General features: G+C 39.4%; 1 protein-coding gene across 2 annotated transcripts; it reads left to right on the top strand.

Annotated features, from left to right (window-relative positions):
* The first annotated feature begins 1,967 nt into the window (after window positions 1-1,967).
* RABIF (RAB interacting factor) lies at window positions 1,968-20,428 on the top strand. 2 transcript variants are annotated; one of them, XM_077157438.1, is made up of 3 exons: window positions 1,968-2,280; window positions 7,983-8,160; window positions 16,835-16,973. In XM_077157438.1, the coding sequence occupies exons 1-3, from the start codon at window positions 2,155-2,157 to the stop codon at window positions 16,873-16,875; spliced, it is 345 nt and encodes a 114-aa protein (XP_077013553.1). In that variant the 5' UTR covers window positions 1,968-2,154; the 3' UTR covers window positions 16,876-16,973. The 2 variants fall into 2 exon arrangements, with proteins under 2 accessions (XP_077013553.1, XP_077013552.1); XM_077157437.1 differs by lacking the exon at window positions 7,983-8,160 and having other exon boundaries at window positions 1,982-2,280; window positions 16,835-20,428.
* Window positions 20,429-27,832: the final 7,404 nt, after the last annotated feature.

Below are 27,832 nucleotides of genomic sequence, written 5' to 3'. Positions count from 1 at the left end.
GACCACCATGGCAAGTCTCATCAGTAAAATATTGAACCTAACTTGCCATTTTCACTGGCCCCTCTCCCATCCAGAGTTTACAAGGGGAAAAAAGAAGAGGCAATATTGAACTCATTTAGTATCTACTTAATTTCAAAATTTTGATCAGTCCTTTTTCTATTTGCTTCAGTTTTTAGTAGGTGATATGCAGATAGCCTGCAAAACTGCAAAAATTCTGGTTATTTCCAGAGCAGAGGAAAGGGGGAGCTACAACAGGAAGGTATTTTCACTAAGCCTGCCAACACTTTGATCCATATTCTTTAGCAGATGAATTGTGCCTGCTTGTTAAACCATGGTCTATGAAATGTGATTTGTTTCATCATATCTCAGGAAGAGATCCAGGGGAGTTTGAAGGAAAGGCGGGATCTGTTGGGAAAAGAACTGTTGGTTCCTAGGATATCTTTAGTGCTGATTTCCCTTTTGGAGTTTCACAGTATAATTCTTAAACATTTTATTTATGTTAGCCACAACTGAAAATTCTGTAAAAAAATCAGAGTGTCAAAACTTATTGCTCCCTTTCCATTCTTTTCCTGATCTTAAACACTTTTGCTTGCTACTAGATGACTCAGGCCTTTATCTCTTGACTCTGACTCATGGAATGATAGATAGCCTTCTGATATCTTTGCCTCTGGTCTTTTCCTTTCTTCCAATCTAGCCTCTCCATTTTATCATCAGTTATCTTTCTAAGGCACAGATAGGATTATTGAATACCTTGCATACAGTAGATTTTCAGTAAATATTGAAAAGATATTTCTGACCTAAAAATCCATAGACTTCTATTGCCCATATTATAAAGTTCCAGTTACTTAACATGACATTAGGCCCGTGGTGATCTTAGCCTAATTTATCTTTCTGGTCTTAGATCCCTCCACTTCTCCCTGTACTTGCAGACATAACATGCTCCAGCCACACCAGTCTACTAACCACTCCCAAATTTGTTCTCACCCTTGTTCACATATTATTCTGTTCCTTCTGTCTATAAATACCCTTGCTTTCCTGACAAAAATTCTAGTCACCTTTCAATGCCTAATTTGAATGTCTCTGGGTAAAATGTTTTCTAATTCTCTAATTCATGTTTCCATTTACTTTGTTCCTGTGACTATTGCTTTATCATGTCGTTGGGTTTGGGTCTGTCTGCATGTTTAGGCTTTATTCTCAAAGTGCCTATTGTATCCTTAGCATAATATGTGGCACATTGTATAGTTATCAAATGTTGATTTAATGAGTACACAGAAGAAGAATAAATGTGCACAGGGGGTAAGTGAGTAGATTTGGGATTACTGAATTAGATGGTTTAGTTCTCCCTCATTCTTCCATCTGCCCCTTTCAGGAAACCAAAGACCTGTTGCAAAAGAACTAATAAGTTGGAGATCTAACAAAGGCTAATCAAATGGAATGAAAAAATATAGTGTAATGATTCAGAGTAGTGGCTTTAGAATAGGGCCTGAATCTTTGGACCATGGAAAGTAACTTTTCTGATCTTTACCCTCCTTATTATGCACTGGGGATAAGGGTGCCAACTCCATAAGGGAACTGTGACAATATAGTGTTAGCTTCTAAAGTGCTTTAATACAGTGCCACATATTAAATGGTTAAGATGGTCAGAACTAAAACCAACAAAACTTCCAAGGCATTCATTTCCAACATCAAGAAGGTACGTGCCCTCCTATGTAGTCTGCGATAGAAGAATCTGATGTGGCTAAAACTTGTTGATGGGGAATTTGACCCAGGTTCCCTTTACATTGTGCCTGATACTACCCCCATTCATTGAGAATGAATGCAAACAGAAAACTAAAGAGCTAAGGCCGTTTTTAATGAGCTTGGCGAGGTCTTAATAGTAAGGGTAGCACAATGATAAGGTGGGTATGAACAGAGAGGATCTGCCACCGGTCCTAGGAGGCGACCCTGTCATAAAGCCACTCAGGTCAGGCAATGAATGAGGGCGCTTGCGCAGTAGGGTCACGCTAGGGGTGAAGCGGGCGCCTGCGCAGAGTGGGAGTGATCGTCGGCTCCCTGCCCCGCCTCTGCCAAGCCGCGCCAGCGCAATTACGAAAGATCGATCAGCAGACAGCGCCTGCGCGGTAGTGGCCGAGAAGGGCTGTGGCGGTGGCGGCAATGGAACCAAGGGAGCACCTGAAGGAATTAGTGTCAGCGGAGGGCCGAAACCGGAAGGCGGTACTGTGCCAACGCTGTGGCTCCCGGGTGCTGCAACCAGGGACCGCTCTGTTCTCCCGCCGGCAGGTAGGGAAGCAGATTAGAAGCGCTTTACACTCCTCACTGTCTTTCGCAGAGGGGCTGAGGCCATCAGAGAGCCTTAGTTCCGGTTCTCCAATTTCCGGAGCCGCATTTCTCGAACGGGCTCTAGGTCACGCCCCTCGCGGCTCGAGACTCCGCCCCTCCCGGCTCCCAGGGGCGAGGTTGCCCCTCAGTGTCCCGGCGGTCAGCCATGGCCGTTTGCAACGGGGAACTTTACTCTGTACCTTTCTTCCCGTCCTTTGACAGCCCACTTCTCCGTCCCGGGCTCTAGGTGTGGAAGCTTCTCGGTGCCGCTTCCCGGGTCCGAGCCCATGCCCCAGGCCGCCTCAAGTGCCAGTCCAGAGAGTGGGTCCTTTGCCTCGCTCCACTTTAGAGCTCAGTTTTCCTTGCGTGAAGGTGGAAAGAATGGACCGGAGCCGACGGTTTTACAATCTTTCAGTCCATACTTTCGATATTGCCAGAATGGCGCTTGAGTGTAACTTGATTTCGAGTCCCACATCAAACCCCACCCACCGGTCTGTAATTCACCATCTCATTTCCGAAAGGCGCCTATCTGCTCCACAAAGGGGCTCCAGAAACATCAGATTGGATGTAGAGGATGTGACAAATAACTCCCATAACCTAAATGCTTTACCAGAGCTCTGAAATCCAAGATTTCCGAGATGGACCATATTTCAGGTGGAATAGAAATAGAAAGTCCGGAAATAAATTTTGAAGTGAGACTTTTTCTTTCAAGTTAGGATTTTTTTTTCCCTAAAGAGAGAAAGTTTATTGCTATGGGAAGCAGAGATGGGATGGCTTGTGGGCCCAAAAATGTCTCCACAGTCTAAGGACGGCAGGGATTTTATGGATTCAAACAAAGCGAGATGGAGTTGTTACCATTACAATATCAAGTATTAACAGGGCTCAGACTAGGCTAGAATAACAATTACAATAGGGTGCAAGTTAGGATTTTTAAAACCCTTGGTACCACCACCACCCCAATGAGAAAGTTGACTTTTTTTTCTTTTATTTTGGTAGCCGTTAAAGTAACATACCCGCAGGAAAGGCAAAGTATATTTACGTATCAATCATGTACATATCCTGTCACTCAAGATTATTTCTAAAAACATGTTAGATCATTTTATTATTCCCTGTGGTTGAACAGATGATAGAGTAGAAGCAAGAAACACATCTTCCCTCTAAAAGCAGAGCCCTTTTTGGAAATGAAAGAAGAGAGTATCAGTGTCTTCATTGTTTAGTCAGGATTTTAATGGTTTTAGTCTGGAGATTGGTGGGGCTGCCCCTGTCCTGTTGATTAGGCTCCAAAGATTGGGAGTAGAGTTTTCGATGGTGATGCAGAATTAGCCTGGATCTTGGAATTAAAACATACATGAAATTGAATTCTGACCTTATCGACCATTAATATTGGAAGAGTTATCTAACCTCCATGAGTTTTAGTTTGCTCATTCTGTAAAATAAAGGCTATATTAGGAAAGTATTTATGTGAAAGCACTGAGCACTGTGCCTGGCATACAGTAGATAATGTATTTTTTTTCCCATGTCCCTTTCCTGGCAGAAATTGAGACTCCTCAAAGGGGTTGAGAGTTTATTTAAACTTTTAAATTCTTATTTGACGTATTTTAATATAGACTGATCATGCCAAAAATAGTGTGAGCAAGTTGAATTATACATATTACATTTCTGTTTTTTTCACTTCTCAACGAAGTGACCTCTCATCAAGAAAGAGTCCTAGAAATTATTTTTATGTGTTTTAATTTTTTTCCTCTTTTTAAAAAGATAAGAAGTTTCTTTGTTTTTACCATGGCTTCATTATTTCTGGAAATTTCATATTTCTTGAGAAAGGACTGTTTGAAGGAAGGACCCTATCCCTTTCCTTGAAATCTAGCACATCTTAGTCCAACCCGTTTTCCCCCTAATTTCAGTTCTAATTTTTTTCACCTTCCTTTCCACAAATACTAGTTTCAGCAAATATACAAATATAACTTGTAAAATGTGATGTTAACAAGACATTTTTTTTTACTCTCATGGAAATTCTAACTTGTTATAATTCCTTCCCCCTGCTATGTGGCATGCACTTCAAGAGCTAAAAACAGCTTCCATTCACTTACAGAGAACAAATAAACGAACAGTGGAAAACTTCAGGGGTACCCAACACCTGTCCTAAAACTCCTGAAGCTTTGGGAGTAGCCCTTTCTTGTCATAATAATCCCAAAATATTACAGAGAAGCCACCATCAAGGCAATTATTGTAGGTTTGTTACTCGTTTTTGAAGATGTTAAAGGAGTGCTCCCAGTCATTAAAAGAAATCTGGAGGAATGTAAGGTATATAAGGAGTCATGGTCAGAGGTGGCCCATAGCGTTCTCTCTCACTCCACCCAGTGGAACAACTTAGTGTAGTATCTAAATGGGAACAATTTGAGAATATACTTTTCCAGTCCTACCATTGAGATGATCAAGGGCCTTATGACTACAGAATCTTATATTCCACACTTCTGTAGTCTAAAGCAGTGTTTCTTGACTAGGGGCAATTTTATACCCCAGAAAACATATTGGCACTGTTTGGAGACATTTTCGTTTACCACAATTGAGGAATTGCTACTGGTATCCAGTGAGTACAGCTAGACATGCTGCAAAGTATCTTACAATGCACAGGAGAGTTCCCCATAGCAAAGACTTTTCCAGCCTAAACGTCAGTAGTGCTGAGGTTGAGAAACCTTGGCCTAAAGACTACAAAATACTCTCAAGTCTGTAATCTTAACATGATGAAATTATTTGTGTTGTTTGTTGTTTGTGCACTATGTTATGAGCTCCTGTCCTCTCCACTTTTGTATTTCTTGCAACTACACTGTGCATATGAGTCTTCATAAATATTCGGTATTTAATTAATGAATGAAAACTGTTAATCTAGTGTAAATAATAAGTTAGCAAGGATGGAATGGATTCGTATATTTAATGAACATCATTGCTCCACCGTTTGTGCAGCATGTATTTTGTATTCTATCTGAGTCACTTAAATGGTTTCATATATAAAATGTTCATGCCCTTCAACTCAGTACTTCTACTTATCAAAATCCTGCGTAAAGTTTGTGGCAGACAAAATTATTATTGAGCAGACAAAAGCAAGGGAAACAGCAGTGTTACATTTCATAGTTCTGAGTAAAAGTCTGGTACCTTCAGAGAACTGAAAGATTCGATTTGGCCAGAACACAGAATGTGATAAAAATGGCAAGAGAAGAGAGCATGATAAAAGTGGTAAAAAATGAGACTGGGGCAGAGTTAAGGTGATTCGGATAGAGCAGGTGAGAAAGTATGGGGATGGATCGTCCCCAGGGGTATAGTAGCTAACCACAATATGCGTAGGTTTTGGAATCAAAAGAAAGACTGAGCCAGGTGCTGGTCATCTGTTCATAGAAAAGAATGACTAGAGCTGCCTCAAATGACCACAAGTGATCGGTTTTCAGAAGGCATGAACCTAGAAGAGCTGGGGTGTCCAAGGGAAGATGTAGGAGTAGTAATCTGGGAGCTAGCTGCATTGGGGGACCAGGAAGCTGTTGGTCCCCAACTCCATATCTTGAAGTTTGCAGAATGTAAGAGAATAGGCAGCAGCCACTGAGGAGGCTGTTTTGGTGTCTTCTGTGAAGATAAAGAGGAAAAAGAGACATTCACCAAAAAGTTTGAGATGGTAGGATAAAGGAAATGATGTTATGGAAGGAAATTGTTTGGTGTTTTTTTGTTTGTTTCGTGTGTGTGTTTCTTTTGAGGGGTAGTTGTGGCAAGAGAGGGCAGAGGGCAATCTCCCAAGATTGGGTCATGGGAGAGAAAATATAGAGCAGTTTTTAAATAAGATGTGCGAGCAGAGGACCCAAGGGTTGTAACAAAGGCAGTTTCTTATAAAAATAAACTTTCACCTACCATATGACCAACCAGTTACACTCTGACTCATTTATCCTAAAGAAATGAAAACTTACATTCACACAAAAACTGAACAAGAATGGTCATTATAGCTTTATCTGTACTAACCCAAAACTGCACACAGCCCAGATGTCCTTTAACAGGTGAACGGTTAAACACACTAGTTTCATCTATACCATGGAATACTACTCAGAAATGAAAACGGAATGAGCATTGGGATACACAACAACCTGGATGAGTTTCCAGGGAATTAGGCTGAATGAAAATAGCCAATTGCAAAAGGTTACATACAGTATGAATCCATTTATATAACATTTTTGAAACAATAAAACTTTAGAAATGGAGATGCGACTAGTGTTTATCAGATGTAGGAATCAGATGGAGAGGTCTGGGTATGAGATGTGAGTGTGGTTATAAAAGAGTAATATGAGTAATTTTATGGTGATAGAACTGTTCAGGATCTTGACCAGCTTGCTGCGTTGGTGGATACACATGTATAATGTGATAAAACCTCATAGACAGATGCACACAGACACAAATGAATATAAGTAAACTGGTAAGATCTGAATAAGATCAGTGGATTGTATCAATGTCAGTATCTTGTTGTGATCTTGAACTATGGTTTTACAAAATGTTGCCATTGGGGAAAGCTGGGTAAACAGCAGGTCGGAGCTCTCTGTATTATTTCTTATAATAATGGTGACCCTACACTTGTGTCAATAGAACTCTCAAAATGGAACATGCATCACAGCTATGTAAGGCAGTATTATTCTAGTTATGTTTGCTGCATAGCAAAATCACTCCAAAACAGTGACTTAATTACATTTTTTATTGGGCTCACAAATTGAGGGGCTGACTGGGGCTTGGCTCAGCAATTCTCATTCAGGGTCTTTGTGATGACAATCCAAAGGGTCATCTGAAAACCTTCTTTACTGTGTCTTTGTACTGGAAATATCAAACACTTGAGAATTAGAACAGGCTTTGGGATGGGTCTGGTTTTTCTTTGGGTCTCTCTACATGGTTTCTCCTCATGGTGGCCTCAAGGTAGTAGGACTTCCGTCATGGTCCCTGAAGGCTCCTAGAGCGAGTGGCCCAAGAGGAACCACCAAAAATTGTGGCCATTTCTACTTTCACTCCATTGTATTCATCAAGGCTGTCACAATGGCCTACCTAGGCTCAAGCGGAGGAATAAGAACTCTACCACTTAATGAAATAATTGTCAGAGAATTTGTGGATATGTTTTAAAAAACACATGAGAACTCACAGAAGAGAGATAATTATGAAAGGTTATCAGAAGTTTTATATATGTAACAGTTTTTGTTTTTATCTATATTTTAGCATATTTACCAACTTTTCTTTGAGATTATACTTTTACAATGAAAAAATATTTTGTTTTTAAAAGGATACTGTTAATAGTTCTTGAAAAAGCGAAAGGGATTCCATTGAGCCATCAACAGAATCTCACTCAGTTGTGATGCTGTATAGATATCTGAGGACGCTATCCAGAATTAGAGGTACTAATAGGTGTCCTGAATAGATCAAAGTTAACCCATCTGGTCAGGGATTGTTCTAGTTTGCTAGCTGCCAGAATGTAATATACCAGAAATGGAATCACTTTTCAAAAAGGGACTTTGATAAGTTGCTAGTTTACAGTTCTAAGGCCAAGAAAATGACCCAATTAAAACAATTCTATAGAAATGTCCAATTTAAGGCATCCGGGGAAAGATACCTTGATTCAAGAAGTTTGACGAGGTTCAATGTTTCTCTCTCAGCTGGAAGGGCACATGGCGAACATGGCGGTGTCTGCTGGCTTTCGCGTGGCTGTACCAAAAAGTACTCTCTCCAAAATGTTTCCTCTTTTAAAAGATTCCAGCAAGCAATTCCACCTTCAGTGGGTGGAAACACACCTCCATGGAAATCATCTAATCAAAAGTTACCACCCACAATACGGTGAGTCACATCTTCATGGAAACAATCAAAATGCTCCCACCCAGCAATATGGAATGAGGATCAAAGGGCATAGCTTTTCTGGGGTCCACCACAGATTCAGACCAGGACAGGGATCTAACCTGCAAGTTTGGCCCCCAACCCAACTGAGTTAGCTGCTTCAAATTATACGTTAATTTCTTGATTTTCACCCTACTATTCTGTCTACAAGGCCTCATCATATTCCACATGTTCTTTGACATTGTACTGAATAAGTTGAGATCCATACACAGATGTGTAGATTTGTGGCTCTCACTTTCAAGATCTAAATAAAAATGGGAATGTTGAGTAGAGGAACAGAGTCCAGTTTGACACTTTGAATGGTTAATAATAGTATTCCCCTTAAATCTCTTATCAAATGAGAAACTTCTTGAAGAAATACAGTTTTACACCATAAATGGGAGCAGTGAACAGAAAGTGGGTGCACTTTGTTTGGCACCTCCTGAAGGCAAATGCTTAGAGTTCTCTTTGACTTTCTCCTTGTTATGTTGGATACACTAAAATATTGTGTGATGGTTAGGTTCTGATGTCAGCTTGGCCCCATGATGTTGCCCAGTTGTCTGGTCAGGCAAGGACTGGCCTGACCATTGCTGCAAGGATATTTCATGCTGGTTGATAAACTGGAAGGCTGGTATATTAAGTCATCAATCAGTTGATTGCACCTGTAGGTGATTATATCTGTACATTTATATACTGGCTCGTGGGCTGTTGCTGATGGTTTGAGTGGGTGGTCAGGGACTTGGACTTGGAAGGAGCATAATTGGAAAATTGGTGACAAAGAATTCTGAGGAAGAGGTATGTGGATAGACCTTTCTGAGTAGGCAAAGAACTTGAAGATATTTGTGTCCCTTGTGAATGCTCAACAGAGGGTCACCAGCAAAGGAAGGTTTTAATAATCAAGTGGGTAAGATGACCCATCCTGTGGATAAAGTCATCCTCTTTCCTAAGCCATTCCTGCCATTGCCCAGGGGACTCATGAACACAGTGGGCATGGTGGTAGGGATGAAGGTTATGTATGAACTCAGCAAGTGGACGTCCACTCACCAAGGCCTACCTGGGTACAGGCACTGCTGAGTGCCCAATCTGCCAGCAGCAGAGACCCACATTTAGTCCCTAATATGGCACCATTCACAAGGTGATCAGCAAGTGGCAGGTTGATTACATTGGGTCACTTCCACCAGAAGGGGCAGCAATTTGTTTTAACTGGAATAGACACATGCTCCAGATATGGATTTGCATTCCCTACATGCAGTGGTTCTGCAAAAACTACCATACATGGACTTACAGAATGCCTTATCCACCATCATGGTATTCCACACAGCATTGGCCACTTCAGGAACCCATTTCACAGCAAATGAAGTGCAGGAATGGGCACATGCTCGATTCTCTGTACTTACCACGTTCCCTGTCATCCGGAGGGAGTTGGTTTGATAGAATGGTGGAGTGGCATTTTGAAGACCCAATTACATTGCCAGCTAGGTAGCAATTCATTGCAGGGCTGGAGCAGTGTTCTCCAGGAGGCTTATGTGTACTCTGAATCAGTGCCCACTTTATGATGCTTTTTCTCCCATAGCCAGGATTCATGGGTTCAGGAATCAAGGGATGGAAATGCGAGTGGCACCACTCACTATCACCCCTAGTGATCCACTGGGAAATTTTTTTCTTCTTGTCCCTGAAACCTTAAGCTCTGCTGGTCTACAGGTCTCAGATCCAAAAGAAGGAGTGCTCCTTCCAGGAGACACAATAGTGATTCCACTGAACTAGAAATTAAGACAGCCATCTGGCCACTTTGGGCTTCTCATGCCAACTGAATCAACAGGCATGAAAGGGTATTACTGTTCTGTCTGGGGTGATTGATCCTGACTGTCAAAGGGAAATAGGACTGCAACTACACAATGGAGGTAATGAAGAGTTTTCCTGGAATACAGGAAATCCCCTAGGGTGTCTCTTAGTACTACCATGCTCTGTGATTAAAGTCAATGGAAAACTGCAACAATCCAGTCCAGGTCCATAAACTTCAGGAATGAAGATCTGGGTCACCCACCTGTCAAAGAACCACAACCAGCTGAAGTGCTTGCTTGGGGTAATGGGAAAATGGAATGGATAGTAAAAGAAGCTAGTGATAAATCTGAACTATGACCATGTGACCAGTTACAGAAATGAGAACTACTAGTGTGTGAATATTTCCTCCCTGTTTTCTTATGAGTATGTTTGCATTTGTACATAAGCAAATATCTTGTTTTCCTCTTATCGTATGACATAAGTTGTCTTGTCCATGTTATAGTCTGTAAGTCATAGGATATGAAGTTTAAGAGTGAATATTACCTAAGGACTTGTACCCTTTTCTGGAGAGACGTAGTGCATTTCCCATTGTGCTCAGGACAATTGAGTGTTGATAGCTGAAAATGTAGGGAAAACATCTTCAAGACCTAGTAATAGGAGTTAGCTTCCTAAACTTTACACCCAAAGCAAAAGCAGCAAAAGAAAAAATATATAAATGGGAACTCCTCAAAATCAAATGCCTCTGCACTGCAAACGACTTTGTCAAAAAGGTGAAGATACAGCCAACTCAGTGGGAGAAAATATTTGGAAATCACATATCAGACAAAGGTTTGATTTCCTGTATATACGAAGAAATCATACAACTTAACAGAAGAACAAACAATTCAATTTTAAAATGGGCTAAAGATATGAATAGGCATTTTTCTGAAGAGCAAATACAGATGGCTCAAAAGCACATGAAGAACCAACATGACAAGCAGACTCACTGCCCTCCCCCTCTCTACGTAGGATATGACTCCCAGGGGTGTGGACCTTCCTGGCAACATGGGACAGAAATCCTAGAATGAGCTGGGACTCAGCATCAAGGTATTGAGAAAACCTTATCAAGCAAAAGGGGGAAGAGTGAAATGAGATAAAATAAAGTGTCAGTGGCTAAGAGATTCCATACAGATTCAAGAGGTTATCCTGGAGGTTATTCTTACCCATTAAATAGATATCACCTTTTTAGTTAAGGTGTAATGGAGAGGCTGGAGGGAACTGCCTGAACACTTAGAAACTAAATACTGAGTTGCCATATGACCCAGCAATAGAACTGCTTGGTCTATACCCAGAAGAGCTAAAAGCAACAACACAAACAGACATTTGCACACCGATGTTCATAGCAGCATTATTCACAGTCCCCAAAAGATGGAAATAAACTAAATGCCCATCAACAGACAAGTGGATCAACAAAATGTGGTATATACATAACGATGGAATATTATGTAGCAGTAAGACAAAATGAGATCCTGAAGCACATGGCAAGATGGATGAGCCTTGAGGACATAATGCTGAGCAAAATTAGCCAGACACAAAGAATAAATACTGTATGGTTTCACTTTTATGATCAGTAAAAAGATATAATCAGAGACTTATGATACAGAATATAGGGGACTTAGAGATACATAGAAGCTAGAGATGGGTGAACCGTTAGCTAATGAGGTTGAACTCCAATGTAAGGAAATATTTGAGAACAAAGGTGATTCTCTAGTGGCTCTAGAAGTAATATTACCATATTGAAGATGAGCAAGATTGAAATGGGTTGAATAGACCTGCGTTTCCCATTGACTCACACTAGAAATATGAATGAGTTCTCCTAAGAATTACTTCAAAGATATGAATCTTGTATAAAGAGTGTTTAAGTCCACGGTACAGGGGGAGCACTGCTATTGCATTCTATGAGCTATGTTCAAAAGTAAACCATCAGCAACAGCAGAGGTAGATAACGGGGTGAGGGACAAGAGTTAAGAGGAGCTTTAGATTTCCTGTTTGGCAGAGGTGTTTTTATTGGTTTTCTGTCTCTTGGGATCAGTGAAATTATTCCATGATAATGTTGATGGACTGTTGACTTTGAACATTATAAATGAAGCCAAGTAGATGGAGGTGGCTGAAAGATACACTGAGAAGTAGATTGGCGGACAGTGGTGTATACTTATGAACGAAGGTTGTGCTGCTACAAAAAGAAACAAAATTGTGAGGCATTCAACTATATGAATGTACATGTGGGACATTTGGTGAGACAAAATAAGGCAGAAACAAAGAAAAAAAAACAACAATGGTATGGTCACCTTTAGAAAATGCTTTATACAAAAAGGATTGCAAGCTTTTAGAGCAGACACATTAAGTCCTGAGTGGTGAATATTATTTCTGGATTTTGAGAGCTGTTTTATATATATAATCTGATATTCAGAGATAAGAACAAAGCCAAACAGGTTGGAGTTAACGTAATTCAGAACATAGGGGTAAGGAAGACAGTGTCTATATTTTAGAACCACACATACTCTTTGAGACCAATGGAAAAAAGGTTTATTTGATCTGGAACTGAAATTTTCTGTAGTGCATAATCTAATTCAGCCTATCTGTATAGCTCATTTGAACAATTGAAACACAGGAAGCACAGAATAAGAAAGAGGTCCTTTAATCCTATATAGATTATCTAATCCTAGAAACATCCTAGAGTATATGAAGGAGATAATAAAAAAAATATTGGCAAGCAGGCTACAGTGGCTCAGCAGGCAGAGTTCTTGTCTGCCATGCTGGAGACCTAGGTTCAATTCCCAGTGCTTGCCCGTGCAAAAGGAAAAAAAAAAAAAAGTATTGGCAAAGTTCCCTGAGGGAGGGAAGAAAGAATAAGGAACTATTAAACCTTACCATCAGGGAATACCCTGATACTGTGTCAAACTTTAGGGATACTCAAATCAATAGGCCAGGCCCTCGATCATGAGACTTAGTCTTGTGGAGCTTATATAGGTAGCAGAGAAGCTTAGACTTGACCTATACGCATGCCTGAGAGTTACTTCTGGAGGACCTCTGTTTTTGCTCAGATGTGGCCTCATCTCTCTAAGTCCAACTCTGCAAGTGACATCACTGCCTTCCCCCCTATGTGGGACATGACATCCAAGGTTGAAAGTCTCCCTTGTGATGTGGGACAGGACTCCCAGGGATGAATCCAGACCTGGAACAATGGGATCAACAATTCCATCCTGACCAAATGGGAGAAAAGAAGTGCAATTAATAAAGTATCAGTGGCAGAGAGAGTTCAAACAGAGTCAAGAGGCTACTCTGGAGGTTTTTCTTACTCAAGCTTCAGGTAGACTTTGCTGCCTATCATAACCTGCCAACCCCCAACCAGGACCATTCCAGCCAATCCTAAATACCACCTAGGACAATATATAAGATTCCACAAGGGTTCCAGGCACTAAATTAACTTGCGGGAAACCTACAACCTCCAGATGGGCCTCTGATCCAGATGAGTCCTGAAACCTAGCCCAGCCTCTCCAGAAGATCAGATAGTTCTGTCTCCCTACCCCATATTAATGACAGACCCTTCCAATATCAAAAATTAAGAATTGCCATAGCCCAAACAACCCTAAAGTGAAGTATGGAAAGATCAAAGGTGATGGTGGAATTATATATAGAAGATGGGACTTAACAAATGGAAAAGAATGCCGAATCATTACATTGATATCTCTTTTAGCTCTAGTTTTAGAGCAGCTAGAAGTAAAAACCTAAAATTGTGAAATTGTGTGCTGATTTGAAAGGATGTATGTTCCCTAGAAAAGCCATGTTTTAATCTAAATCCCATTTCATAAAGGCAGAATAATCCCTATTCAATACTGTATGTTTGAAACTGTACACAGATCATCTCCCTGGAGATGTGATTAAATCAAGAGTGGTTGTTAAGCTGGATTAGGTGATGACATGTCTCCACACATTTGGGTGGGTCTTGATAAGTTTCTGGAGTCCTATAAAAGAGGAAACATTTTGGAGAAAAGAGATTCGGAGACAGCAGAGCAGAACGACATAGCCACTTGAAACAGAGCCCACCAGCCAGCGCGACCTTTGGAGATGAAAAAGGAAAATGCCTCCCGGGGAGCTTCATGAAACAGGAAGCCAGGAGAAGAAGCTAGCAGATGACAAAATGTTCACCATGTGCCCTTCCAGATGAGAGAGGAACCCTGACCATGTTCACCATGTGCCTTTCCAGATGAGAGAAAAACTCTGAACTTCATTGGCCTTCTTGAATCAAGGTATCTTTCCCTGTGTGCCTTAGATTTCACATTTCTATAGACTTGTTTTAGTTGGGACAACTTCTTGACCTTAGAACTGTAAACTAGCAATTTATTAAACTCCCCTTTTAAAAGCCATTCTGTTTCTGATATATTGTATTCCAGCAGCTAGCAAACTAGAACACATTGTAACCCATGTCAAAGTCTGAAATATATATTCTCAACTAATTGTGGTGCTGTGCTTGGAAATTTATAGCTTTTTTATATATATGCTATTGTTCACAAAAAATAAAGGAAGGAAAAAAATCTATTGTAATGATAAAAAAAGTATTTAAGCCCTATAGCCTCCTATATTCTGGAGCAGCTAGAAGGAAAAATATGAGGGGATTGTATGGTAGCCCATGACAAACTCTGGGATATATTCTGTGTCCACTTTTTGAAGAGTGCCTTGAAAACTGTTGCTTTTTTATTTCTTTGCTTTGTATATATGTTATACTATACAATAAAAAAAGTTTAAAAAAAAAAAAAAAGAAGAAGTAATAACAGGGTGGGCCACAGTGGCTCAGCAGGCAGAGTTCATGCCTGCCATGCCCGAGACCCAGGTTTGATTCCCGGTCCCTGCCCGTGTAAAAAAAAAAAAGCAATAACAAAGTATAGTTTCATTTTAGTGAGTGTGCCTGAATTTTTTATATTAACTCTTTTGAATAAATGTTCATGTTTTAAAGGATTATTTTCATTTATGGAGCACCATGTAAAGGTATTATACTTTACAAATACTACTTTTTGTAACTGTCCCTTTCAGGGATATTACTATTTTTGTTTACTAATGAGAAAATGGAGGCTTATAGTAGGTGCTAATTTTTTTTTCATTTAATTTTAAGTAAAATTTATATATAGTGAAATGCACAAATCTCATGTGTATCACTGGATGAATTTTGAAAAATGCATACATCTACGTAACAAAAATCCCTACTAAAATATAGAATATTATCACTCCAGAAAGTTCCCTCGTGCCTTTTCCCAGTCAGTTCTGCCTCCGGTCCACCTCCAGCTACGCAGAAGAAGCCACTGTTAGGCTTCTTTTTCATCATAGATTATTTTTTTCAGTTCCAGAAAGTCAGATAAATAGAATCAAACAATGTGCAATTTTTTTTTCCATTTGGCTTCTTCCACTCAGCATAATGCCTTTAAAATTCATCCATGTTGTTGCATGTCAATAAATTATTCCTTTTTTATTGCTGAAAAAAAATATTTAAGCCCTCTAGCCTCCTTTATTCTGGAGCAGCTAGAAGGAAAAATATGAGAGGATTGTGTGGTAGCCCATGACACACTCTGGGATCTTCCCTGTTACCACTTGTTGAAGAGTGCTTTGAAAACTGTTGCTTTTTTATTTCTTTGCTTTGTGTATATGTTATAATATACAATAAAAAAAGTTTAAAAAAACAAAAAATGATTGAAGGTTTTGAGCCTGGGACAAAGTCCAAATCAGGGTGTCTCGAGGTGATACTTTCAAGAGGACTGTGGTATTCTGGGGCTCGCTGCCAGTGAACTTTGGTCCTTAACTTCCAGTGATCTTTTCATATGATAAATATAATGTATTTATAACAGTGATGGAATAGACCAAAGCCAGATTTCCTGTATTCACTCTTCTAAAAAATATTCGAGTTCCTGCTCTATAGTAGTTACTATGCTAGGCACTAGGGATATGGTAATGAATGAGAAAGGCGAGCTCCCTTCTTTCCAGATTTTTTCTGATGGAGGAAAACACACGGTGTATAAGTAAGCAAATAAGTTACTTTCAGAGAGTGGTAAGCGGTATTTAAAACATAAAGTAGGAAGGGGGCGGGCCACGGTGGCTCCAGCAGGCAGAGTTCTCGCCTGCCGTGCAGGAGACCCATGACCCATGTTCGATTCCTGGTGCCTGCCCATGCAAAAACAAAACAAAACAAAAAAGTAGGAAGGGCGTGAGGATGCTTTTGGGGGTGATGGATATGTGCATTATCTTGATTGTGGTAGGGATTTCACCAGTGTATATGTATGTCAAAATGTATCAGATTTTACACTCTAAATGTTTGCAGTGTATATGTCTAGTATACCTCAATAAAGCTGTTTTTAAAAATGTAAATATAGTGGGCTATATGGGAAGATAATTTAGATTGTTTGTTTAGAAAAGACCTCATGAGGATGTTGAGTTTGAGCTGAATGCAAAGGAGTTAGCCATGCCAGGATCCAGGGGCAGAACAGATTTATCCTATTCAATGAAGGGCAAGAAGGCCAGTGTTGCTGGAGCATAATGAGTTTGGGGAAGATTAGGGCTGTGTGGGGTCTTGTTAGCCATGGTGAGGATAGCAATGAAGCCAAGTCACCACAGCAACCAGGAATGTCCCTTTTTATTTCTCTTAAGAATCAAGGCATGGACCAGAGGCTACAGAGGAGCCACCCAGCACCCTAGTCTATAACTTAAGATAGGGCTCCTTCTCTATTTTTCATTCCAGGAAGCTGATGAACGCAGTAAAAAAATATGAGTAGAATGAGTGTGATATTGTAACGGCTTTGATGCCTCTTCTTTATGTTCTTTTCTACTGTAGCTTTTCCTTCCCTCCATGAGGAAGAAACCAGCTCTGGCTGATGGCAGCAATCCTGATGGAGATCTCCTCCAGGAACACTGGCTGGTTGATGACATGTTCATCTTTGAGAATGTGGGCTTCACCAAGGACGTGGGCAACATCAAGTTTCTAGTCTGTGCGGACTGTGAAATTGGACCAATTGGCTGGCATTGCCTAGATGACAAGAACAGTTTCTATGTGGCCTTGGAACGGGTTTCCCATGAGTAACTGAGAGGAGGGGGCCTCAACTCTACCTCCAGCTATGAAAGAACTGACATTTAGCCTTCTCTGTACTAATATAAAATTTTGAGTACCAACATGTCCACCTAAACATACAAAGGGTTGATCCTCCCTTAAAGCCTCGAGCGCATGCCTCTTGCTTAGTTAGCCTTGCATCACATCATTTTCTCAACTCTATTTCTTCTAGTTTTGGGCCACTGGAGTGCTTTCACAAATCTGTTCTCATTCCTGGTGTTCTGCCTGGGGCTCCCTGGTTTCTTGCTCTAAGAGAGCGGTGTTCAGCGTTTAGCCATGCTGCCACATGACAGGTAATGCTCATGTGCTGATAGTTGAAACTCCACCCTTTTCTCATTCAAGAAAGCTTATGTGAATACAAGTGTCTGAGAGTGACTTTGTTGTATGGCTAACCTTATATCTACAGTAATTTGTTCTTTTAAAGGGTATAATGCTTAGAAAGTTTGGTATTTAAACCACTAATCAGAAACACATTTTGGACACATCTCTCTCTCATTTACCTCTAATGCTGTGTTTGAGAGCCTCTGTTCTAGGTTGATGATGCTATTTTATTGTAATGATGAATCTAACCTGTCTTCCCTTCAAATCCTAATGTGGTTTCTCTTTGTTATTTTAAATCACTGCTACACCCTTTTCAACCCTGCCTGACAGCCACCTCAAGCAGAACTCGGCTGTAGCTGTTTTCCCAGGATCTCTTAGAATCAGAGCAAAAGGTATTGGATATTTGAGGGGTGCATCTTTGCAAAATTATACATGATTTTATAGGTCTGTCTCATCTGGACAAGTAACATCCTTGGTTCTTAGGAACAGCTTTTGTATTGGATACCATCCTTTACTGAACCTATTGGGCATGGTCTCTGCAGAGTTTGGGTTCAACCAAAATCTCTACACCAATCCAGCCTACAGACTTTCCATTCAGATGCACCTGTTTCTATAGCTGTGAGGTTGATCTAACAGCTTAATGTTGGTATGATTACTTGTTTAACCCTTCTATGCTGAACTGACTTAACATCTTATAACCTGTATACCAAGGTTTCAGGTCCTCTTGTCATCTCTACCTCTTAAGATTCAGGAGGCCTAGAATTGAAATAAGGACTAAATAGAGACCTTACCATCCACAGTCATTCCTTTGCATCTGTTTTCTGGTTGCTTCCGTGTTCCTTCCCCTTGAAACATATTCTGAGGGCTCCCCCACTGAAGTGGTGACTTGGGCACAGTTCTTTAACCAACCTTCCCTCTTAGAAAAGTGACTTCATTCCCAAGTCAGGAATCCTGAATAATTTCTAGTAGAAAATCAGCGAACTGTGTTTTCCAGACAAATGGTGAGATGTCCATTGTTATGGCACTTGCAGAAGAACAACTGTGAGATTTAACGACTCGGGTCAGAAAGGATAAAACCAAGTAGATGCCTCTACTGGCATATGGCACCCCCATTTCACAAGTCAAATCTCAGCAAAGCAGTTTTCTGTTTTTATTTAATTAGGCTTAATTTTTTTTCTTTTTTTGTAAATCACAGAACTAGTACACATTCATTACAGATAAATAAATGTGAAAATGGGTATGAAGATTTTTCAAAAATCATTCATACTTCAGCACCCATAGATTGCCAATTGGTCATATTGTGGCATATATCCTCCTTGATGTTTTTCTTTGTATATACAGAAATAGATATGGTTTCTTTAAAACAAACATGACATCATACTATCCTTGTATAACTTGCTTTTTTTCATTTCGCAAAATAGGCTGAACATCTTCCATGTCAGTAGAGATCCATCTACGTAAACCATTGTTTTTAGTATTGCACTGTATTCTGTACTATAGTACATTTAACCAATCCAGTATTATGTTGTCACCAGTTTTTACTCTTATAAACAATGACTTAATGTACAACCATGTAGTTAAATCTGTATGCACGCTATTAATTATTTCCTTGGCATTCACTGTTAGAAGTAAATTGCAGGCTATGAACATTTTCAAAGCTTTGCTGAATTGACACATTCCTCCAAAATAGCTGGGCTAATTCACCCTCCTCTTAACATTGTGAAGGAGCACTCATTTCTGTATTTTTCTTTTCATTTTTATTCATAAAACAACATATAAGCACATACATTCTTAACATACAAATATTCCATGCATGGTATACAATTAGTGGCTCACAATGTCATCACACAGTTGTATTTTCATCACCATGATCATTTTTTAGAACATTTGCATCACTCCAGAAAAAAGAAATGAAAAAAAGAAAAATTCATACATACCATACTCCTTACCCCTCCTTCTCATTGACTACTAGTATTTCCATCTACCCAATATATATTTTTTTAATTTTAACATTTGTTCCCCCTATTATTTATTTTTAATTCATATGTTTTACTCATCTGTCCATACCATAGATAAAAGGAGCAATAGACACAAGATTTTCACAATCACACAGTCACATTACAAAAGGTATATCATTATACAGTCATCTTCAAGAAACGTGGTTACTGGAACACAGCTCTACAGCTTCAGGCACTTCCCTCTACCCTCTCTAATACATCTTAAACTAAAAAGGGGATATTTATATAATGCATAGGAATAACCTCCAGGATAACCTCTCAACTCTGTTTGAAATCTCTCAGCCACTGGCCTTTTATTTTGTCTCATTTCTCTCTTTTCCCTTTCAGTCCGGAAGGTTTTCTTAATCCCTTGATGCTGAGTCCCAGCTCATTCTAGGATATCTGTCCCATGTTGCCAGGGAGGTTTACACCCCCGGGAGTCATGTCGCGCGTAGAGAGTGTGAGGGCCCTGAGTTTGCTTGCCCTGTTGGCTGAGAAGAAAGATAGGCCACATCCGAGCAACAAAAGAGGTTCTGGGAGGGGGGAGCACTCATTTCTTTGAACCCTTAAGAACACTGGGTATTTATTATCATTAAAAAATATTTTATCAATTTCGTAGGAGAAAAAATATATCTCGTTATTTTAATATGCATTTATTTTATTACTAATGATATTTTTATATAATTATTGATCATATGTATTTCTTTTTGGAGAATTGCCAAACATTGTTACTCCAGAAGCCAAAAACATTGAATTGCTATTCCACCTTTTCAGTTTGATTTGAAAGAAATAAAGACATTTAAACAGTGGAAATTAAAATTCCTATCTGTCCTTGGGAAGAATATATAATTTGAAAAAATCAGAGGAAATCTGAAACCTGAACCTTAGGTTTTATCTTGAGGTCTGTCAACTAATTAAGCAATCATTTAGTGTCCAAAATAAAATAAGAATGTTATCTTTCCATTTCCCTCACTCATAATAAACCTTGATAAAAACTTCTGAATCAGTTAACTGTTATTTGCTCTAGATAGATGGAGGTAACACATGCTTGCTACTGTGTGTGTAGAAACCTGCATTCCTTTGAGGGACAGCAGTTGATTTTAACAAAGCATGGTTGTTACAACAAAATTGTCTTTCTACCGAATCAAAAGTGGACTCATATTACTATGTTTTGCTACCATGTCACATATGAGGCTACATGGGTGATTTTAACATACCACTAATAGAGGGCATCTGTTCATGGTCTATAGGCCATTTGGACCGACCATTCTACTGAAGGTAGCTAAAAAAACTGTACAAAATATTTTTAAAAATCTGTTTGATGGCATCAAAGAGTTAACATGACTTTGAAGAATTATTGGACCAGGACCATTGGAAATATGGTGTTCCTGGGAAGTAGGCTTAGTGTTACCGACCACTCTTCCTCTACCGACCACAAATGGGGACATTTGCCAAACTTGGAGGAAGGCAGTTCAGAGGCTGATCAGTGATTCTGACAGTCTTCCAAAAGTAGAATGATAGGGCCTGTCAAAGGGTGGTTGACCTGGCGAACCTCCTCACTTTCGATTGAGGCCCCAAATGGCTGTACTCCAGGAATAAGGATAGCCAGAAGTGGGAAATATACAGGCTCTTTCGGCTTCCAATGATCTCATCCATGAAATTAGAGTAAAGCGAACTGCTAGTTCCCTGAAACCCTTGGAAGAAGCTAACAAAAGCCCTCTCTAGAGGAAGATCTCTTTCTCCCAGCCCACGAATTGTTTCCGCAAACAATTTTGCTAATGTCCTGAATACAATAAAATGTAACTAGGCACTTGAGACACAACTAGGCACAACAATAGACAGCAGAAATGAGTCCATAGTGGCTGGAGACTTGGGCTAGCAGACATAGACTTTAAAATAGCTGCTCAAGATATTCAAGGAAATAAACAAGATTGGCAGTTTGAGCAGACATCTGGACATTTTTTTTAAGTGAATTCTAGAATTTTAAAAATGCAATAACCAATAGTAAAAGTTCATTGAGTACCCAGAAGAGCTGAGCTGGAACGTGAACAGACATTTGTACCTGGATGTTCATAGCAGCATTATTCACAATGGCCAAAACATGGAAGCAACCCTAATGTCCATCAACCAATGAATGCATAAACACATACAGTACTGAATAGGAATTAGAAGAAACGGCTGCCTTTACAAAATGGGATTAGGATTAAAGCATGGCTTTTCTAGGGTACATACATCCTTTCAAACTGGCATGCTGCAGTATAAAGAAACAGCATCATTGTCCCTTAAATTTAAGTTCTAACATTTATTTAAGTCACAGTCTGGCAACCAAAGGGAAAAAGATTATATTCTCATATACATACAATCGAATGTTACTCAGCTATAAGAAGGTCTGTAGTCCTGACACGTGACAACATGGATGAACCTTGAAGACATTATGTTGAGTGAAATAAGCCTAACCAAATGGACAAATATGGTATGACCTCATTAATACGAACAAAACATAATGAGCAAACTATGGAATTAATATCTATATTACCAGAAGATAGAATGAGGTTAGAGAATGGGAATGATGCTTAATTTGTGCAGAATTTTAAAAATAAGGTTGACTATAACTGGAAAAGGATAGCGGTGAGGTTGCACATTATCATGTGTGTAAATAACAGTGCTGAATCGTGTGTGATTGTGGTTGAAAGGGAAAGTTTAGGTTTTTGTATATCACTAGAAGGAAAGCTAGAGAATGCAACAAGAGACTGTAGAACATAGTGAACCCTGTTGTGGATGATGACAGTGCTTAATAGTACAAATACAAGAATGTTCTTAGAATAAATATATGTTACAACTTCAAAGTGTTAACAATAGGGTAGTATATAGGGGGGAAATGCACCTAATGCAAATTATGGACTATAGTTAACAGTAATATATTAATGTTTTTCCAACAGTTGTAACAAAGGGGTACCACACCCCTGTTATGTCTGTTATTAACTAAGTGTCATTCATAACAGAGTATAAGAGACATGGGGTTTTGCTTTTTGGAGCGATGAAAGTGTCTTAAAATTGATTATGGCAAAGAAAGCACAGCTCTGTGATTATATAAAGGTCCCTTGATTGTACATTTTGGATGGATTGTATGGTATGTGAATAAAACATTTGGAAAAAAATAAGAAATCAGTATAAAGTATTAATAGCAGATTAGACACGATTGCAGAGAGAACTAGAAAACTGGGAGCTAGGAATAAATCTAACAGCAGATGTGTAAAGACCTTGTGCTGGTTTGGAAGGAAGTATGCCCTCTAAGAAAAGCCATGTTTTAATATAAATCCCATTTCATAAAGGTAGAATAATCTCTATTCAATACTGTATGTTTGAAACTGTAATGAGATCATCTCCCTGGCTGATGTGATTTAGTTAAGAATGGTTGTTAAACTGGATTAGGGGATGACATGTCTCCACCCATTTGAGTGGGTCTTGGTTAGTTTCTGAAGTCCTATAAAAGAGGAAACATTTTGAAGAATGAGAGATTCAGAGAGAGCAGAGAATGCTGCAGAACCACGAAGTAGAGAGTCCACCAGCCAGTGACCTTTGGAGATGAAGAAGGAAAACGCCTCCCGGGGAGCTTCATGAAATGGGAAGCCAGGAGAGAAAGCTAGCAGATGACGCCGTATTTGCCATGTGCCCTTCCAGCTGAGAGAGAAGCCCTGACTGTGTTCGCCATGTGCTGTCTCACTTGAGAGAGAGACCCTGAACATCATCGGCCTTCTTGAACCAAGGTATCTTTCCCTGGATGCCTTTGATTGGACATTTCTATAGACTTGTTTTAATTGGGACATTTTCTCAGCCTTAGAACTGTAAACTAGCAACTCATTAAATTCCCCTTTTTAAAAGCCATTCCGTTTCTGGTATATTGCATTCCAGCAGCTAGCAAACTAGAACAGACCTCAACACAAAACTTTATGTAAAAACATAATTGAGGACAGTCAGAGGCAAGATGGCGGCTTAGCAAGGTGTGGGATTTAGTTGTCCTCCAGAACAGCTACTAAATAACCAAGAACAGTACAGAACAGCTCCTGGGGCCACGTCAGTGACCGGACACACAGCGTACCTCAGTCTGGACTGAGGACTGGCTGTGAGCCCCCCCAGAACCACGAGTAAAACATATGGAATAAAGATGAATAATAGGGGGAACAAATGTTAAAATAAATTTAGATTGAAATGCTAGTGATCAATGAAAGGGAAATGTAAGGGGTATGGTATGTATGAATTTTTTCTGTTTTCTTTTTTTTCTTTTTCTGAATAGATGCAAATGTTCCAAGAAATGATCATGATGATGAATATGCAACTATATGATGATACTGTGAATTACTGATTATATATGTAAACAGAATGATCAAAAGTTAAGAATGTTTGCGTTTGTTTAGTGTTTTTTGGTATCTTAAAAAAATTGAAAAATTAAAAAAAAATAAATTAAAAAAAACCAACTTTACAGTCAACTCAAATAGAAACTATAAATTTAAGCCTTAACTTCCTATCTGCTGTTCCTAAAATGTTTGTACTGACAGACACACAAAATTTTAACACTTAGTACCTTATTAGGTATTAATCTTGGCAATATTAAAAGTCTGATTTTCTTTTACATGATCCAATGTGGGTGACCAGTCTACATTAAGTGCTCTTTCCCCTATTCCATTTCCCCTCTCAGGATCTGGAGCTCCATCTAGAAAGGAAGCCCACAGAAAGAAATGACCCTATTGTGTAGGGTCCCCAATTCTATCCTTTTTAAGTGTCCTAAAACAATAACTATGTGGAAAATAATCTTTTTTCCTTTGGTTGCCAGACTGTGACTTAAATAAATATGTTAGAACTTAAATTTAAGGGACAGTGATGCTGTTTCTTTATAATGCAGCGTGACAGTTTGAAAGGATGTATGTACCCTGGAAGAGCCATGCTTTAATCCTAATCCATTTTGTAAAGGCAGCCGTTTCTTCTAATTCCTATTCAGTACTGTATGTTTGAAACTTTATCTAGATTATCTCCCTGGAGATGTGATTCAATCAAGAGTGGTTGAATCAATCAAGAGATGTGTCTCCACCCATTCTAGGTGGGTCTTGATTACTTTGATTGCTTTGCTGGAATCCTATGAAAGAGGAAACATTTTGGAGAAAGCGAGAGATTTGGAGAGAGCAGAGAAGGATGATAGAACGCCGCAGAACCACAAAGCAGAGTCCACCATCAGCGACCTTTGGAAATGAAGAAGGAAAATGTCCCTCTGGGAGCTGGAGAGAAAGTTAGCAGATGATGCCGTGTTTGCCATGTGCCCTTCCAGCCGAGAGAGAAGCCCTGACTGTGTTCACCAAGTGCCTTTCCACTTGAGAGAGAAACCCTGAACTTCATCGGCCTTCTTAAATCAAGGTATCTTTCCCTAGAAACCTTAGATTGGGCATTTCTATAGACTTGCTTTAATTGGACATTTCCACACCCCAAAAACCATTAACTTGCAACTTATTAAATTCCCCTTTTTAAAAGCCAAAAAAAAAAACCATTACTGAGGGCAATTAAAATAAGTTCATGGGGTCAGTAAACTATGTACCACCCACAGGCCAAATCCATTCAGCAAGCCACCTGGTTTATGAGCTAAGAATATTTTCTATCTTTTAAAATGATTACATTAGTACCTACCAAATATCCTCCATTTTTGTGTCTTGGTCCAGAAACCCTGAGATATTTAACTATCCAGTCTTTTAAGAATAAGTTTGTCTACTCCTCATTAAGATTGTAAAAATGTCCACTTTCCCAAAACTGATATTTAGATTTAATAAAATCCTGATAAAAATCCCAACAGTTTTCAACAAACTTATTCTAAAAGTTATATGACAATGCAGGGAACCAAGACAGTCTTGAAGAACAACAAGCTGAGGGAATTTCTCTCTTGGTTAGTGGAGAGGGCAGAGGAGGGCTTCTGCAATGCTGGTAATGTGTTTTATTTTTTATTCTATTTTTATCTTGGTTGTGGTTACATATAGCTTTGTGTGTGCACTTTTCTGAATGTATATCATTTTCACAATAAAAAAAGATTTTAAGAGACTGTAACTAATGGTCCTGTGCAAAGGCCAGTTACCTAAACCTCAGTGTTTCATTTCAAAATTAAACCCTTGACTACTTCCTCACCCCCTAAAGAAGGTAAATTTCATGTACTTTAGAACCAAAAATATCCATTTATTATTATATCTTGGTGCCTGGCCCAACATCTGCCACATTTTAATAGTTCAATAAATTAAGGGAATTTAAAACAGTCTCGGCTACATGCTATATCATTTCAATAGGATTATTTTACAGTAGTTCATGAGATTTTTGAAAATGGGATTAGGGTTAGAGTGAATTATATTTATGATGCAAGAATAGTAGGTTAAAAAATCAGAGTACATACCACACTTTTTCTAAAGCCATTTGATAAGGAGAATGAAAGTAGATGTGGTCCTGAATTGTGCAGCTGGTGCATAAATGTGGCCATGATGATGGCTGTCTTAAGGAAATAAAGTTGTTAACTTCAGCAGTGACAACCTTACAATTTGACCATGATTTTCTTCTGTTTGGAGAATCAAATTCCTGGAATAGGTATGTAAAAGTCAGAATTTAGTGTTAAGTGGCCAAAGTGTGGCCAAATTCACTTGAAGTCCATTGTTTGAAGCTTGGAATATAATTTGCCTCATGGAGAAACAATGTTAAACACAATGAGTAGTTTGTAGTCTATGACACAAAACTATATGTGTACCAGAAGCACAGTTTTATAACAAATGTCTCTAGTTTTTGGATTCTAGGAACAAGTCCTCTTCTGCAATTAGAGTAGCAACCCTTCAAAATCCAAGCCCAATGATCCCAGAGTTTACTTCAGTTTGGGAGCCACAGTGAATTATGACTGGGAAACAGTGGGGGAACCAGTGAGGTAGTAAGACACTTAACGGCTTCAGGGAGGGCAGAAGAGAGCAAGCATCTCCGGTGGGTTTATACATCATCCCTTCTCCCCTTTGCTCTGAATGGGCTCTCTGGTGTGAGATGTGAAATGAAGATTGGGTAGAAACCGGTTGTTTCATCTCTGGGAGCAGTTACCCCAGTCAAAGAGGAGGTAAATTTCAAGCAAAGACAAGAGGGAAAGTAAACTCAAGTAGGCACCCGGTTGGGTAACTATACTAAGGTGACCATCATTTCTAAGTCAGCTGAAAGCCATGTACTGCCTGTACAGTCTTAGCACTGGCTTGAGAATAAATAACGAAGGCATGGCCTAGTGTCTTACTCTTTACCTTGATTCTTCACCAACAGATGAGCAGAGTATTCTTGTTTTCACAAGCCATCTTCTTTTGACCCTCCCTTGCCCAACTGACTGTGGCTGTCATTTCATTCACAGTGTCATTTCATTGCTATGTGGTGGGGGAGGATGGGAGTGAGTACACCTAGGGAAAGGACCCTTTAGATGGCTTGAAAATGGGAGCTGACTCTGGGCCTTTCCCTCTGAATTTTGGAAAGTTTTAAATTCCTGAAGAGATAAGTGAAAATGTATCTGCAATGGCACTGAATTTGAGATCAGTGGGTAATATAGAGAAAAGGGGGGAGGAAATAATAGAAAAATCTATCATTGAAGCAGTTTAGATAATAAATCCAAATACTTTATAAAAGCACTACTTTTAGTGTGATATAAAGAAACATTGTCGAGAGGTTTGTGCGATTTCTACAAATAACACTGAGGATGTCGCTGTTTCAAATAAACTTAGAATTGCTGAGTTAGAGTAAACTGTACTCAGTAGAGGAACAGTAGAACATTTATAACCGGTGGACTCTGCCAGTAGGTGGAATGAATGCCTAATGAGACAGGGCAGAAAAGATAGATGATGGTATTCAGTTTATGATTTTTTTTTAGTTTATAACCATTGATATGCCCATCCTTCAGTAGGATACATTGGAGTTGTTTTGCTAGTGATAGAGGCAGGCTATAACAACCATACTTTTGTTTATGCATGAGTTTTCAGAACACTTTTTTGATCTTTCACGTACACGCTTTCTTGCCTCATCCCCTGATCAGGGGCATCCACTTTAGAGCTGGTGGCCTCATAAAATCCAGTTTCATGGGCTGAGACAAAAGAACACTTTAAGAACTTGAAGTTATCTTTTGATTATCAGGAGAAATCTCCCTGAGTCAACTGAGCAACCATTTACCTTCAAAATATTCCAGGGCAGTATAGAATGAATACAGCTGGAGCTTTGTGGGCAAATGGCTGGAGGAATCCAGGGGGCAGCTAGTCTGATGTAACACTAGCCAGTGAAACAGTAAATTTGAGTCTTTCAGGGCTCCATTAGCAGAAAATCTTTATGATTGCAGATTTTCCTAGGGCAGGAATTCATGACACCAAGCCGGACTATA

Source organism: Tamandua tetradactyla, chromosome 4 (assembly GCF_023851605.1).
Source record: "Tamandua tetradactyla isolate mTamTet1 chromosome 4, mTamTet1.pri, whole genome shotgun sequence".
Lineage (NCBI taxonomy): Eukaryota > Metazoa > Chordata > Mammalia > Pilosa > Myrmecophagidae > Tamandua > Tamandua tetradactyla.
This window is presented reverse-complemented; position numbering and strand designations above follow the sequence as displayed.

Coding starts and splice junctions, on each gene's coding strand:
- RABIF (XM_077157437.1), top strand. CDS start 2,155: ATGGAACCAAGGGAGCACCTGAAGGAATTAGTGTCAGCGGAGGGCCGA. Junction 2,281..16,834: donor CTCTGTTCTCCCGCCGGCAG/GTAGGGAAGCAG, acceptor TTTCTACTGTAG/CTTTTCCTTCCCTCCATGAG.